This window comes from Corvus cornix, chromosome 19 (assembly GCF_000738735.6).
Source record: "Corvus cornix cornix isolate S_Up_H32 chromosome 19, ASM73873v5, whole genome shotgun sequence".
NCBI lineage: Eukaryota > Metazoa > Chordata > Aves > Passeriformes > Corvidae > Corvus > Corvus cornix.
Window position 1 is genome coordinate 6166951 of NC_046348.1, and position 16464 is coordinate 6183414.

The 16464-nt window shown below is 39.7% G+C and overlaps 1 protein-coding gene across 3 annotated transcripts; it reads right to left on the bottom strand.

The window, feature by feature from the left end:
• Positions 1-1200: 1200 nt before the first annotated feature.
• Positions 1201-16365, bottom strand: INPP5K (inositol polyphosphate-5-phosphatase K). Of its 3 annotated transcripts, none has more exons than XM_010402445.4 (13): positions 16204-16365; positions 14048-14155; positions 13298-13406; positions 10682-10798; positions 10202-10374; positions 9477-9588; positions 8870-8979; positions 8267-8293; positions 6403-6595; positions 6024-6161; positions 5456-5539; positions 4683-4787; positions 1201-3695 (listed from the first exon to the last, which is right to left on the bottom strand). In XM_010402445.4, exons 1-13 carry the CDS (start codon positions 16236-16238, stop codon positions 3579-3581), a joined length of 1428 nt encoding a protein of 475 aa, XP_010400747.1. In that variant the 5' UTR covers positions 16239-16365; the 3' UTR covers positions 1201-3578. The 3 variants fall into 3 exon arrangements, with proteins under 3 accessions (XP_010400747.1, XP_019143129.1, XP_019143130.1); XM_019287584.3 differs by lacking the exon at positions 16204-16365 and adding an exon at positions 14332-14764; XM_019287585.3 differs by lacking the exons at positions 8267-8293; positions 16204-16365 and adding an exon at positions 14332-14761.
• Between the last annotated feature and the right edge of the window lie 99 nt (positions 16366-16464).

Here is a 16464-nt window from a genome sequence, read left to right on the forward strand (position 1 = left end):
TTTCCCTTGCTGCTTTCTAGGTTGCACAATGTTCTTTTTAATTGCAGAGACCCTGTAAGTGGAAGATGACAGTTCCACTGTAAGACAGGGAGGTGGGAGGTACAAACACAGATGGATGATGTTCCTCAAATTGAAGCATTTAGACAAGTTCAGGGCAGTCCCCGAGCAGATCATTTTCCAGAGTAACTGGGTATTAAATAGAAATTGCTTCATATCAATCACTTTCGAACAGCAATCCCTACATCCAGGGGCAGAAAGGGCCACAGGAAGCTTCCTGTTAGCATCACAGAGTTCTCAAAAAAGTTATCATTTCCTCTCTCAAGGAAAACCTAATTCCAGCTTTGTTCAACTGGCCTTTCCACTGCAGTATATTAATTAAGACAAGTTCATCTGAGTGTCACTCAGTGTCCAAGAGCAGAGAAGGAAGCAGTGGTAGTAGAAACAATGGTCTTTATCAGAACGTATTTTTAGGGTCTCACAAACACGCAAGACATCTTAGAAATATTTCCTGTTTACACAGAGCTGTACTATCTGTGTGCAATGATACACTGCACATCCTGAGGTTAGCCAGCAATCAGAAATATTGTGGAAGTTAAATGAGGCTAGACTGGACAACATTCCTTAGGAGACTTAATTGCCATTTGAAAATAATTTCTCCAACAGCAAAGAGTTATGAAAAGTTACCTTTAGATGCAAATCAAGTGCAAATTTATATTAAAAAATACAAAATTTAAAATACGAAGCATAACGTGGCAGATCTTTCATAAAGACAAAAAAGACACTTCAAACCACACTGAAAAATTCACTGTGAAAAAGTGAAATTAGAAGAACCTGTTCTCAAAAATTAAGAAAGAATTTTAAGTGGTCTGGGCATTTTTACAAAGAAAATGTCAAAACCTCCTCACTGGGGAAGAGGGACAGAAAATACAAAACCACAAGAGCATGTAATACTGGATTCATTGAAATAAGGGAAAAAATAAGATGAATCTGCTTTGTCCAAAGGAAAACCAGCATTTGTCCTTGCCCTTCTTTTGCAGCCCAAAGCCCTACCACATGTTCTTACTGATTTCCTTCTAAAATACTTTGTGTCTGTGAATTAAACATGACCAAAACAAGTTCCTTGGAGAAAGGTTACAAATTAATCCTCCCCACCCAAGCCAGTCTGTTCCTTCTCAAATTAACAGAGGCCATGCACAACACTTCACTGCCAGGATTTATTTTAGAGGTACATGAAAAGAAAACACATGAGTATAAAAACATTTCCAGTGATTATAACATCCAATTAAAGGTGTTTTAAGAAAGATAAATTTCATCAGAAATTGCATCATTACAGGTCATGGAATAGTTTGAAAAGCTACCATAGGTAACAGTAGTAAACAAAAGTGCCTCTGTGTGCATAATACTGAAGAAAGAAGTGCAGAGTTCTGTGCAGCATCCTCCTTACACACAAGCAGTTCCAATCCCAGCTGCTGTGGGCATTTTCTGGGAAGTCCTGTGGTTCAAAGAATCAGTTTACAAAATGCAGCTTCTGTGTCCAGTGACAGAGGGTTCTCAGCTCCCACAAACACAAAGGATCTCGAGTGTTTTGTCCCTGCAAAGAGGCTGCATGGCTCCCTCTGAGCTGCTCCTGCCCAGCAGATGCACCCTGCTTAGGAGAAACTGGATCTTGGTCCACAGTAAATCACCAGCTGTGGTCTGGAATTCAAAGCCCACTGTTTTTTGGGCTCTCCACAGAATCTCCTTGCATGGAGAATGGTCAGAATTACACGAGTGAAACCAGAAACAGGGCACAAGTCAGGAACTGCAGAAGTTACTGCAATGCAAAACAGGGATTTGTCTGATGCCCTAATTGCCAGAAGAAGTCACCTATCTGAAAAATTCAGTGCAAAACAAATTCTTGGGAGACTAGTATAAATGGGAAAACTGTTTCTAATATTGTTCCAAAATGTAACAGGAATGTACAAACTGTAAACCTCAAGGCAGTGTTAATCCATGCAATGAACACAGTAACCTCTGAACCTGCCCTCACTACTCACAACTGGGAACAGTTCCCAACACCAAGCACCACGCTGAGATACAACTGAAACCTACAGAGGCCAAGTGTTCCTAAACCCCACTGCAACTACCTAACCAGAAAACCTATGTCAGAGCTTCAACAGGACACAAAGACACCTGGACCTCAATAGATTTTATACAGTGAATGATGGAAGCAAAACAAATATCTTATCAAGCTGTTAACTTTCTATCTCAAAACAACCCTGAAAAAAATAAGGCTTTGAGAAAAAGAGCAAAAAGGAATCCACTCAGTTCTGAAGGAGTATTCCAGCATGAACATCCCAACACACTTTGCTCTTCCACTTGAACCAAATCTGCTCTTTTCCATCCCTAACCACCATGCCAGTGAGGAGTAACTAACTACTCACCACACATGGGAGGGAGCTGTGGATACAGAACATGGGAGACTCACAAGTGCTCTGTTCCAGCACTGCAGTCTGAGATTCTGTGGAATGTTGATGCTTCTTCCTATCCTTTCCAAAGATCTCTATTTCCTCATCTAGAAACAAGACCCTTTCTGAAGCTAACTACCTTTCAGGTTCCTAAAGGTACATGAAATTTCTTATTCCATCTCCACCCTCAAGTGCACAGGATACAGTAAGGTCTGAGCACCTCTAGAAATCAGAAAGTTTGCAGACTGATTACTATAAATTCAAGAGATTTACAATTTTCAAAGATCATGCCAAATGCTTCATCAACCATGGGCTGCTCACCTATGCTAAAGCACTTCTCAACTTCTGCAATTTCCTTCAGAAGTTACGGGATCCTGGATAACTCCAAGCCAGGGACTGGTATAAAAATAGGTTTATTTTTCTTTTTTTAATGAGGGGGAGAAAGCAATAAACAAATTGCTTAATTGTTTTGTAAAAGAAGAATTTTTAAAAAATCAGGAATAGTGCATTTTGATAAATGTAATTCAATTTGGAAAAATCAGAAATGGAAAATCCTACAAAGTGTTCTCAGTAAGGCATGAAGAGAAGGATCTACCAAAGCAGACTTTATACACTCCGAAGATTTTGTTTTCATGTGGCCTGCTGTCACTGGTGTTTCCCAAAAGGTAATTAGCTTACATTTGAAAGTCAAATAAAATTTTAAAACAAGCTAACTAGCTGTATCTAATAAATAATTTTTAAATAACTTCATTTAAACTCAAAATTTGGAAATCAATTATTAAGTGGTTACAGCATAGTAAATATTGCATCGTAAATAAAATATCCTCTACAAAAAAAGGGAACAAGCCAAAAAATCTATTAAACATTGCAACTTCCTTAGATTAAATCATTGCATTAGAAATGTCTATCACCTTAAAACATACAGCATTCCTTAAGTGCTATTTTTACAGTTCTCATCCAGTGCAAGAGAGTTACTCTCCCCAGAATAAAAATATCCATTTCCACAATAAATTATCTTCTACGAGCTTACAAAGTTTCTGAACAATCCTACCTGTCTTACTCCATCTTCTAAGAGCAAAAGCTTACAATCGCTAAGACATAAAGAATCATCTGACTGCTGAACCAGGACCATTAAATGCCCTTTCTCTTTTCAGAATCACCCCCTGATTCTGGATTGTCAGGCTTCTGCAGCCAGCTGCTCTCTTCCTCTGGCAGATCCCCTTCTATTGGTGTTTTGCTAGGCTGAATCTAGGAGAGAGACAAGTAACAAATTAACAATTCAAAAGCACCGTCTTGCTCTGTATTATTTATACCACTATATAAAGAATTTGATAAAAATTAAGAAGATTAAGAAAATCTACTATAGTGATAGCAAAATATGAAATGTCATCCAAGAAGATAGGCAGCAATCCTGCAGAGTCTCTGATAGATATTGAGCTCAGAGACAACACAAATACTCCACTCTGCCATGTTTCTCACCCATACAGAAAAAAATATATATTAATAAAATATAATAGTATAAAATAGGAATGAGATACCAGCCAGCCCAGGAACTTTCATTATTGTATTCCCTAAGGCACTGGAATTTTACAGTCTTCTAAAATCCCTTCATCCTCATCATCAACAATGCAGAATTCCAATTTAATGATTCCCCACCATATTAGCACAGCCATAACAGCGTGGAAAATTATGCCCAAACAAAATTATTCTGGAAAAAACAGTGCTTGTGTAGAAGCAGCAATGCTTGGTCAGTTCATCTTGTTTGGGCAGGTTAAGTCATCCTTGCAGAAATTAAACAAAGCCTGTTAATCAAATAACTTGAGTCCAGCTGTCCCATCCTTCCCAAATTCAAGTGACAATTTCCAGGAAACACTTTTGTGCAAGTCACAAAATGGAGCACAAAAAGCTCAGCTACAATCTGCCAGAAATTTGGCAGCACTTGATTTGTCATCTTTACAGAAACTGGGGATCTAACATTACAGAGCCTGAAGTTCCAAAAGAGAACACGGAGAGAGAAACCTGTCTTATTTCACTGCTGTGTGATGCCATAACAGTCACTCAGAGTCTTTTGGCATATAAGCAAATTCTTTTTAGCTAGGACATATTCTTTTAAAAATTCCTTCTGCTGCCACCTTCCCAAGGATTAACACAGCTACATTCAGATGCATATGAAAACAAAATAAATATTAAAAAAAAAATTACATCAACATTAATCAGTGCTTCCAAATGTATTACCTGAAAAGGCTCACTGATGCCAACTATTGACTGCAAGTTATTGCTATAATAACAAAGCAAAAATTCTCCTCCCATCTTAGGTATTTCTGAAGCACTCATGTAAACCTGGCAAGAATAAGAACAGGCAATGAGCAATTTCCACAGCAAAAGACGTTTACAAAAAAGCCATTCAGGACACTATCAAAATCAGTATCTGCTATTTATAAGCATGTTTTAAAACGTAAGCTCAAACAGATGAGGACAGAAATAACTCAGGAAACCATCTGAAAATTAAATCAGGGAGGAGAAGGAATATCCTTCACCATGTCAGCAAGCTCTCTTCTCTCTTCAGTGAGAAGGGAGAAGAGACCCAGAGTGGTTGTAAGGGAAGGGACAAAGCCACAGAGCAGCAGAGGGAGTGGAGCTGCCTCCTGGTGGGAAAAGCAGAGCAATTCACTACCTTGGTTTGGGCCTGTCCCAAGGAGCCACGGTTCCCAGTTTCAACTTCTATTCGTTCAGATAAGTATCTTTGGATAGTTACCATTTGTATCAAAGTAAGTTTTATTTGTTTGGTTTAAATCACTTTAGGTAGTCACTACTAGAAAGCTTTGTAACTGACAGCAGCTTTTAAAGAGGGACCAAAACATTCAATAGGAACAATTAGGAAGAGGGATTTTAAATATTGTTTCAAATTAGCTTCAACTGGGAAGAGAATACAGAACCCCTAAGGAGAAGGGGATATGGAACAGAACTCCAGTGGGAAACTACATTAGAAAGAAATACAACTGACTTACTTGTTTGCTGTCTTTGTTGGAAGAAATTTCATCATCTTCCACCCAAGCATAAGTAACATAATCATTCACATGCCTGAAAGTCACCTGCAGGGGAAGATCCAAACCATCAGCTTCCTGATGGAAACGAAAACCATACACTACATGGGAAACTCAAAGTTGTGAGAGATGTTTACTTTTTCACTGAAATAATTAAAGCACTCTTATGATCAAAACATTTTGGGGGCTTGCACAAACCTTGTTTTCTGAGAGGGTGGGAGTGCTCTGTTCTCTCACCTGTCTATAGACTTTTATTTTTGTTCTTTTTTTTGTTGCATAAACTCCTTTCCAGAGCTTCTGAAACATTTTACTTAAATAAACCACGAGATTATCTTAGCAGAGAATTTAAAGGGTGTGGAAGAACTCCCATGCTGTAGGGCTAAACTGTCAGCACACAGAACTAACGGCAATCAAGGACACAACCATTTCAGAGAGTTCTGCACTAGCAAGAATCACTGCTCCAAAACTCTCAACGACCTCCTGCAGTCACATTCACCATCTTTGCTGAAGATCCATGATGAGATAACTTTACCTGGAAGAGCCCAATCCAGTCCCAAGCGCTGCTGGGGAATTCAGGCACCGTGGAGTAGCGCATGAAAACATCGTGCTCTGCACTCCACTCACCCTCAGGACTCAGCGTGACCAAGGGATCTGAGACAAGAGGCTTCATCTACACAAAAGAACAGAGTTAAACTCAGTCAAGCCTGTCATTCTTTCAGTTATTCTTTTCAAGTTATTCTCTGTCACAATTGCCACCTGTGGGACTCTTTAACTGACTGGAAATAACCTGAAAGCAATTTGCTGCCTTCACTATGATCAGAATGAAACAGAGATTATGGTTTAGGAAATCAGCTGCTGTAAGGCAACACTGAGTAAAACAAACTTTCTGAACAATATAACTGGGACAGCACCTCAAGCTTGAAAGTTCCTGTAACAGGTTTGTGATCACTGATGCCATAGCTCATGTGACTGACATAGTTATTCAGAGTAACAGAAATCGGGTTCTCTTCTTCAGGGAATTCGCCTTCTTTTGATGCAACCTCACAGAGATTTTTCACTTTCCATAGAATTCTATCAGTCCATGCTGGCTTTCTTTTCTTCTCACTGCAAAAATGTAAGGTAAAAAGTGAAATGAGCAGAGAAACAAATTGCCAAAAGCTAAGAATGCTGTGCAAAATCTACTCCAAGACTGTGAGATACATATTAATAAAAGGAGGCAATCATATCCAAGCTTCATTTTACAGCTCTGTTTAATGTGTTTTACAACCAACATTTCCTTAATTTGAACTCCATTCACCCCAGATCAGTTTCACGGCTTTCTGAAAGAGGAGTAAAATGAAGGGGAGAAGGACGTTTCAGTGGGTTAGTTGGCTTCATACAGGAAATGATACTTTCTCCTAAAACCCTGTAAAAACATGCATGAACATTGAGTGAGTACAGCAACTGCCCCAGGCTCCAAATGTACAGATATTCTGAGAAATGAGGGCGTAAACATAAGGAATATGTAGGAAGAGTTTGAAGGATGTTTGAAATTATTCAAAATATTTGAGAGCAAGTTTCTTTTAACAACAAAAAACAGGACAAACTTGGGTAGCTTATGGTAATCACAGGTGCCAGAGCAATGCTTTATTTAGAAGTTCCTCTAAATTGTACCAGCCTGCATTTCAGGTTTGCAAGCTACTGCTGTCTCATAACAACAGGCTTTTAAAATTCCATAATCAAGGAAGTTGTGCCTGCAACTGTGCTATACATCAAACTGTTATCACAATGCAGAGTTTCCTTTTATACCACATCAATTACACCAGAAGACATGAGCCCTCTGTGGTTCTCTCTGTAGAGGAAGACTTAACAGCAACTCTCTGGATGGGGGGATCACTTCAAATTGAAATGGAGAAAAGATCATACCCTATGGAAGAGGAATTAGAATGGACTGGATTGGATTATAAAAGTTAAAAGGAGAATGTGTAAGGAAAACTGTCAGTTTAATAACTTTAAATATCAAAACCAAGGCCATTTAGTTCAATATTCAACAGAATTTTGTTTTACCCCTTCCCACCTTTAATAAGGTGGAAAGATTTGAAATGACTAAGGGCTCTTATCCCACTTACTCCAGTAATTACATAAACCGACAGAAATCTTTATGAGCTGCCAGATGTCTGCTCTGCTGTGCAGGAAAATACCAAAACAACAGCTTAAGGTAATACACTCACTGTTTTAGAGAAATGGGGTATTAGATGGGAAACAAACCCTCAAAATTCACATTGAAGAATTATCAAAAGTAATATTCTGTGGGCTTCAGTAAAAGCAACTTTTGCAGGATGCTTGCCTTGAGGTCTGCTGGTCACCCCCATCTGAGCAAAGTCTCTCTGGTAGCTTGAACAGCAGCAGGATGCACACAGAATGTATAAATACACTTTTTATTCTTTCAATCAGCCAATACAGACAACCAGCCTATGAATCCCAATATGCCCAGGTTTGGATTATTATAAGTCTTTTTTGTTAACTGGATTTACTGCTGGTCCCATTACATCTCTTTACATTCAATTAAGAAGCAAAATGTCTTTGGATCCACATGAATGAACTTCCAATATTAAGTGCAACAGCAGAGTAGGTAACAGTGCAGCTTTCAGACAGGTTAAAAAAATCCCTAAAGAAAATCAGCTGTCATCTGATTTTCAAATATTTCACAAAAATCAAAGCAAAAGCTCAGATGGAGCCTTGTTTTGATTCTGAAATATTAAAAAAACTACAAAATTCAGAAAGTTCTCTTCTTACTTAAACCAAAACAGGGACTTCTGTTCTCTGGAAGTAAAGAAAAAGATCAGTACAAAACCCTGTTTGGACAGGAACTTATCCTTCTGTGGAAACATAAGACTAATACTTAACAAACAGACTTTAATATCAGAGAAAAACTTTGGAAATATGAGATACTCCATTTTCAACTTAAAACAATCAATAGAGACAAATACACATTAATTTTCAAATACCAGCATACCAAATGAAATGCTTAAACAGAGAAGGGAAACAAAAATGGCTGACAATTATTCTTTTGCTCCTTTTTCACAACCAATGAGCACTTTTAGTAGGAAAGAACAAAACAGAAGCAGCTTAAACAAGTGCTCATTTATTCTGTGAACCTGGTCTTTCCAAAAAGGAAGCCGGGTTGTTTCATTACTTCCCTCATACAATCAGCAGACCCCAGCTTCTTCAGCAAAAAATATTCATTTACTCAGATTCAATCAATCCAAGCCTAACAGAACAGCTCAATAGCCCCAATTCACGAGCACAGTCAGGAAATTCAGGTTTGCTGATTACTGAAGTGATATTTAAGCAAGCACCACATTCACTCTCATATTCCCAACTCATTTTATCTTTTACCTTGTGTCATAGACCTCCGAGTAAAGGTCAAACTTGTAGGTGGGCTTAAACTGCAGAGGACCCTCTTTGAATTCCTTAAGAAACACTTCCTTCTTTTTTGCCATATTTAACTGCAAATATAAAAAGTAAAATTTAAAGATTATGTTTAAAAATCTGGTCTTAAAGGATGATTGGGAAAGCATCTTCCAGGAGTTCAACATTGCAATCAGTACAGCGTAATTGGAAAGGTGAATTCAGAAGGGCCTCTTTGTTATAGCAGAACTCTTGACATGATCCATCTGAAAGCTTTGGGGCAATTCCAGAATAAGGTTGTCTTAAAAATAATTCTTGGGAGAAGTCAGGGTAAGGAACAACTTGACAAGACATGAAGACTTCAAAGAAAGCTCCAGTCAAATGTGAGCATTATAAATGAGTAAGAAACTACACCAAAGCAAAAAAAGTTGGCAATTAACTGGGGCTTATGACCACCTCATGTTCCACCTCATGACTGCTCTCAGTTTGTGTTCTGTAACAGAAATTAGAAGCTCAAGGTGTAATTTAACTACTGTGTTGTGTTTGTGTGCATTAAAAACAAACCCAAACCCCCAAAGAGACTGAGACAACCTACCTGGTCCTTTTCCCACAGCAGATTGAAGCGCTTGTTATTGATTGATTCTCTGACAAAGTGTATCCCATAATCTGCTATCCGGAAGTTTAGATCTCCAAACCAGAAGAGAATCCTTAAAAAAACCAACCAAACCAAAATGCATAAAACGTGGCAGATTTATAGGAAACCATTAAAAGAGGGAAGAATTTGACAGAATATTAGCCATTACACTAATTAGGTGCTCTAAACACTTATATTGCTTAATGCAAACAGCTTAAACACAAACATTAAGTAGTTATAGATAAGCTTACACAGGGATAACCTGCTGCTAAGTAAAAAAAATTTAAAGTAATTGGAACAGTAAATTAAGTCCCTTGCTTTCTTGCTGCTTGCTCATTACTGCCTGAATATTAACTTCTCCTAAGTCTTATGTCTCTGAACATTTAACAGCAACCTAGAGGATTTTTGGTATAAACAGGCTTTAGTTTCTAAAGCTTTCCTGCATGACATGTACAGTCTATATGCTAACAAATGTATTAAAAAATTAAAGACTGGAAGAAAACAGTCTTGTAAAACAGACATCTGTCTTTCAGGTTATCTTTTCCTCACAGGGTTCAGGGTCAAGGCCGAAGGGACATTTAAAATAAAAATGATGGATGAAAACTCCAATCCCAAAACTCTTCAGTGCAAGAGTTCACCATATAATAGATAAAACCTATAGAGACAGAACTAAGTGAACAACTCACTCATGATCCATGGGACTTGGAATATCCTCTCCTTCAAACTGCATTTCTAGAATTTTTTCAAAGTCATCCAGTCGCTGCTCTGTGTTCTCCATGTGAGCTGGCAAGTGGCAGTTCATGAAACAGATCGTGCGACCAAAGAGGGACATGCGGATGCTGACTCCTCCTTTGTTCCCCTGGGATGGAAGAACAACATTCCCTGAAACTGCAGTCAATGCCTGCAAGTGTAACTACTAACACCACCTACAACTTTTTAAATCTTGCAATTTAGATTTAAATCAGTACAATTTCTTCCTACACAAGTTGTTGTGTATCAGCAAATAAACTGGTGAAATTATGGTCTGCGCTGCACACAAGGCTCAAACAAATGAGTCTGCTTGTCAGTTTATTAATTTTTAATTAAACCACATCTCAGCATGGATCCATGCAGAGGCACACAGCACCGTAAGTAACCAGGGCAACCACATCTCGGGAATTCCTTACCCAGTATCCATAGAGGCCTGTCCGTGTGTAGTGGGTGTGGATGTCCCGGACGAAGGGAAGGTGGACGTGCTTCACAAAGATCAGAAGCAGCAACCCCTGCATGCGAACTGAGGAGAGCTGGAAGAGACAGAAAAGAAGGAATGGTCATTTCTAGGAGTTCCTTGGGTTTACTTCACAGGAGCTTTTAGGGGAAGAAGGCCAGAGCAGAAGTCATGCAATTCCCTTGCCAAGCCTGGCCTCAATACTGTGACACAGTAAATGCAGACCCATTTCAGTGCTGTGAAAAACATATTCCTTATAAACAAATCTGATCAATCCCTCAGCTAATTAACACAGTTCTAACATTATATTACAAATTTGAAGTTGACCTCAAAACATGCACCTGCCCAAACCTCTTTAAAGACTTTTCTTCTGCCTTACCAGCCTCTTGTTTCATTCTTTAAGAATCCTGTTCATGAAGGACCAAATCCTTCACTTTTCACCTAAAAGCTTTACAGCTCACACGTACAAGTCCTCCAACAGCAGCAAGTTTTTCAAACTGAAGCACCCTTCAGCAGATCATTAAATATTCTAAATGCCATTAAATGCCTCAAAAGCACAGCAGTCAATTCCAGGCATCTGCAAAAACAATGAGCTGCAAACAGCAGTAACTCCTGCCTGCAGTGCCTGTAAAAACTGATTTACCAAACACTTAGGGAGCATACAGACAGGGGGGGTTTTGTAGTTTAGGGTTTTTTTGGTTTGTTGTGTGCGGAAATAGTCTAATAAAGATGTCCTTCATTGAACATTTATGGACTTTACAATGTTTCTGGCACGAGACACAAAATTCATTGTGTTTGTTTTAATGATAATGATTCCATTTAAAATACAGATATTGAAATACATTAATTGTAGTTCAATTTTATGCTGGATTAATTTAGAAAAAGACTACATTAGAATAAAACTGACATGCAACAGCTGGAAAAGCACAAAATTTCAGCCCAAAATTTAAAACAGAATTCCTCTTTTCTTTGTCTTCCTATCTACACAGTTAAATGATTTCAGAATATATTTTAATGTTCTCATTGTCTTTGAACCCAACAAAATACTAAACAGAATACTGAAACAATGGACTGCAATTACTCGACGATGCATGAATATTTTAGTAGTCAGCATTCTCCTTTCCATAATTACATTCATGAGGTACTCGGATCTTCCAGTCCCTCTATTATTTATTTGCTTTGTTTCATTCTGCTGTGGCCAGTCCCAAGACATTTCTCAAGATCCACAGGTCCTGAACACCACAAGGCACTGACCCTTCCTCTGCTGGAACCAGCACCAGTCCCACCAGTCCTCAGAGCCAAATCAAGCAAAGCCCTTGCACAGAGGAAACATGATCCTGTGGATGGTGAAAGAACTGACTGTGACCAATGTAACACTCTGAAACAGACTCTGTTACTGAGGGGACAGAATGTCCCGAGGATGAACACCTATCCCTCCACACCCAACCTCGTCACAGGTCAGCCAAGGGGCAACTGCTCCTCTCCTCCTCAACCAAATTCCTGGCTAAGTCCTAGGATAACCTTTCCTTGCTGCCTGGTTTGATTTTGACCCGGCCTGACAGCTCCCCCTTATTATTAGAGCTAATCAAGTCCTGCTGAAAGCCATTAGGTGGCAGCATCCATTCATTAGTGTGGTTCAAACTCCCATAGTTATAAATTAGAATTCAAAATCAGCCAGGCATACCAGCAGGAATTCTTTTAACTGTGTGTATACAGGGCCTGAATGTCAGCCCACGGCCAGATTTTGAATTTTTATCAGCAGTGACTTAGGCCAGAATGAACAATGTGGGTTTTTTCCTTTTTGTAATTCCCAATGGGTCCTTTGTTTTGTTTAATTACAATTAAAAGAACAGCACAACTACTGAGTCTGATTAGCACACAGATAATGCAATCACCTCAGCAAAATCAGCCTGAAATAATGCTGGTTTAAAAAAACACTACAAAAGGCTTTTAATTTCTCTTTATTAGAGAAATTCAGGATATCTTTCTACGTTTATTGTTTTCATTATTAAAATAGCCAGTACTTTAGCTGATCTTATGTCCCTGATATTACCCCAAAATCTTGTCATTAAAATTCCCAAATAATATTATAGGTCTTCAACCAAAAATTAAGTCCTCAGGTAAATATATACACCCACTAAAATCCTGTTTTACACATATGCAATTTATTTTCACCTGCAAACAAATTGGAAAAAAAACCAAGATAAAGGAGCCTTACCAATCTTAATGAAAATCACTGCCACTGCTTGGGATATTTATAGTGCAAGACTACATTAGAAGCATCACAATACAGTTCCCCAATACTGCACAGAGCAAAAACCTTTTCTACAAACAAGAGAGAGATAAAGACATTGTGGCCACAAGAAATATGCTGTTCAGTGTAAGTTCACATCACATGAAAAACAGGAAAACACAAGTGTGATGAAGAATCACTTCTAACATACGTGTACCTATGGAAGTGACAGACACCTGCAAAAAACACCATCAACTTATCTTTTATGGAGCATCTGAGGAAAAAAATGTAAGATATTTTCCTTCAGTTGCTGTGACACTTAAGAGAGATGTAAATAATTACCTTGATATACCCCAAGGGAGACAATACAGTCATGAAAAAAACGCTCCATGGATCATCAAATGCCAAGTCAGACAGAAAATTTGTGATTCTTGAGTTCACCTCCTGTAAGCTGAATATATCACAATTACTCACACTGCACCAGTTTGTTTTGGACAGAATTCATAGGAACTTTGCAGAACACAGACCCCAGAAATTTCCTGCTGTTCAGTCTTTCATTCAAGCAGTTTAACCCACACACAAATTTAACACATCTGACACTGAGGAAAATAAAATTAAAGGAGGTTATATACACCTTAAGACAGAGTTTCAGACAATGCCAAACTTAAGATGTGTTGTAACAAATAACCTGAATGTAAGGACTTAAGAATTTCAACAAAGTTTGGAAAACAGAGTGATAAATTGAGACTAACAAGCTTGCACTAACTCCCTTAAAACATCCAGAATTTTCCATAACTTCCATATCAAAATGAGCATGCCTTTACACGCTAACAAAGAAAACAGCAGCCAAAAGTTTTTGTGTGTTTAGAAAAAAGATGTTCTGCATTCTGACACAAAATAGCAGCAGATAACTGCTATAAATCATCTCTGTTCTAAGACAATACTCTGGTTAGACTAAGTTAACTCTTCACCCTCTGGTAGCAATAGTGTTAAACCATCTCCCACATCAGACAGTCCTCCCAAAACAGACCATGTTGAGACCCAGCAGTTTTGCAATGAACTCACAAAGCAAGTTCTTTAATATACACTCACCCTATAATGTACATATCCGTGGTCGGGCCCAGTGAGTTCAGCTGAAGTAAACTCGTGACATCGGGAGGGGGAGAAGCTGTGCCCACATTCCAGGTAACTAAGTGTAGTCTAAAAACAAACAGAAAACCCCAAATTTTTTTTTGCTAAAATTGAAATGTGGATATGCACTCTCCCCTAAGAACAGTCTGATTTCCCCACAGAATTTCTGTCATTTTTCATCAATCAGAAATCTATTTGTCAGCCCCGACACCACCACGAAAACAACCAACTGGAGGGAACAAAACCTGAATTCTTGCCACTTATCCTTCAGCTTTTTCCCCCAGCGGAGGAAAGCTTCATCTAGAGTGCGAGACACTTCTTCGTGGATCTCATCATCCGAGCTGATGTCCTCCACACACGCCATCAGCTGGGCCACCCTGTGCCGGAGCTGCACGCGGCCGCTGGAGCCGGTGCTGCTGATGCTGGCAGAGCGGCTGCGCAAGTTGGGCAGGCTCTCCAAATCGTTCAGGGAGAGCCCCTCGGAATGCTGACATGCATCCTCGCTGCTGAGGGATGCCATCCTCCCGAAGTTAAAGCTATGCCCTGAAGGACTAGCCCATGAAAATCAAGAGATTGATAAGGGTCTTCCAGATCCTGTGGAATTCAGCATTGCTTCCAACACAAAAGGACAAATGTAGGGGCAGCAATGCTGAAAAAAAACTGTGGCGTTCCCACCACACTCACTGGGTTGTTACAAAAGCTGCAATCACGTCCTACCACACACAGTGAATTGTGTTTTTCATAATAGATTTAATGTGGTTAATTCTACAAGCTCAAGGTTTAAAAGAATTTATTGTTGATTTGAATCGATCATGTGCCTGTCTGTAGGCAAGGACAAATGTAATCTCCAGCTCCCAAAAATACAAAGTTCTGATCAGAACCAAGCAAAGCCACTGTTCCTCTCAACATTCACATCATAGGACTCATCTGTTGCTTCTTTACAAAATGGTCATTTCAGTACCAGAACTTCTAAAAGAGATTCACTTTACTGTCAGTCTTGTTACATGACAGACAGGCTTAAAAAATAATAATTATTAATTTTCCATCCATCTTAGGGTTCTACAATGACCTTATAAACACTGATAACCAGTGAATCCCACCAATACACCCATTGTTAAGGCTGTATTTTTATCCCACAATCAACTGCCTGCTCAAGGTGACACACAATGTACGTGGAAAAGCTGGAAAATGACCTTGCATAACACTTTAAAATGATTCATAACTTCCCTCACTAATAGTATATCTTTGTAAGACTACGCTGAAGTCACCCAAAAGCTACTCCAAAACAAATTTCCAGGGGAAAAAAAAAAATGTAGGTAGGCTGCAGATCTAATTCTGCCACCAGAGATGTATCACTTTGGAACGCTGTCCAGTTACTAATTTCGTAAGACAATTACCTGATTAAACAAAACTGAAATAATGTTGAAGCCATCAGTCATTACTGACAGAAATTCTCCTAAATACAAGCAACCTACTGAAGTCATTATTTAGCATCAGCGATGCTAATCCTCAAATGATTCTATAGCAGAGAATTTCTCAGCGTCACAGTGCTCATAACACAGCCTTCGAAGGATTTTTGAGATATTTGAACTATTGTCAGCTTGTTGGTTTGGTTTTTTAAGTTTTCCTGTCACAGGCCGTCACCCAAATCCCATCTAAGCAGGTTTCTGTAGGGAATAGAGCCCGGACAGGACACCAGCACTTCTCGCCACAGAACGAAGACGCATTGTAAAAACACCGTAAAAGCAGAAGCTCAATATTTACTCAAGCTGCTTCTTCCTAACAGAAAGTGACAAGTTCAGACACCCTGTATATTACAAAAGTGCAGATGCTCGTGCCCTCATTACACATTAACAGAGCTCCGGGAAGTGCCAAGGACCCAGAAAAGCCCCATAAGCCTCCCTGAACCACTCCAGTACCGACCTTCCAAACCAGAAAAATCAGCTTTTCTCCTCTATTTCATATGACTACGCAACGCTGCCAATTTGTGTAACTCCTCGTTAATACGCACAAACACAAGTTTCGCTAATTCTCGGCGATTTACGTAACCGCTTGGGGCCACTTTTCGGAGCTGCCCTCAGACCCGCGCCTCGCACCCCTCCGCGCGCACCACTCACTTCAACTCCTTCGTGGGAATGCCCGCGGTCTCCATGCCCGGGATTCCCGCAGGGAAGCGCTGCCCAAAGGACCGGGAAGGGGCCGGCGGAGCCCCCCGAGCTCCCCTCACAGGACCCGGCCCGGCCGCGGCCTCCGCGCCGCCCTCAGCGCTCCGCGCCCATTGGCGCGCGTGACGGGGGCGGGCACGCGCCGCGCCAGGGCGCCCCCACGCGGGCGGGAGGACCCACAGCACCCCCGGGATTGGCAACGAGACCTCAAAT

What these genes read in the sequence shown, in the direction of transcription:
- INPP5K (XM_019287584.3), bottom strand. Translation starts at nt 14,606, where the DNA reads ATGGCATCCCTCAGCAGCGAGGATGCATGTCAGCATTCCGAGGGGCTC. An exon ending in ACGGATATGTACATTATAGG is followed by an intron (nt 13,407 to 14,047) that starts GTGAGTGTATAT and finishes TGATATATTCAG; the next exon opens with CTTACAGGAGGTGAACTCAA. An exon ending in GCATCAGTGAGCCTTTTCAG is followed by an intron (nt 3,696 to 4,682) that starts GTAATACATTTG and finishes TCTCTCTCCTAG; the next exon opens with ATTCAGCCTAGCAAAACACC.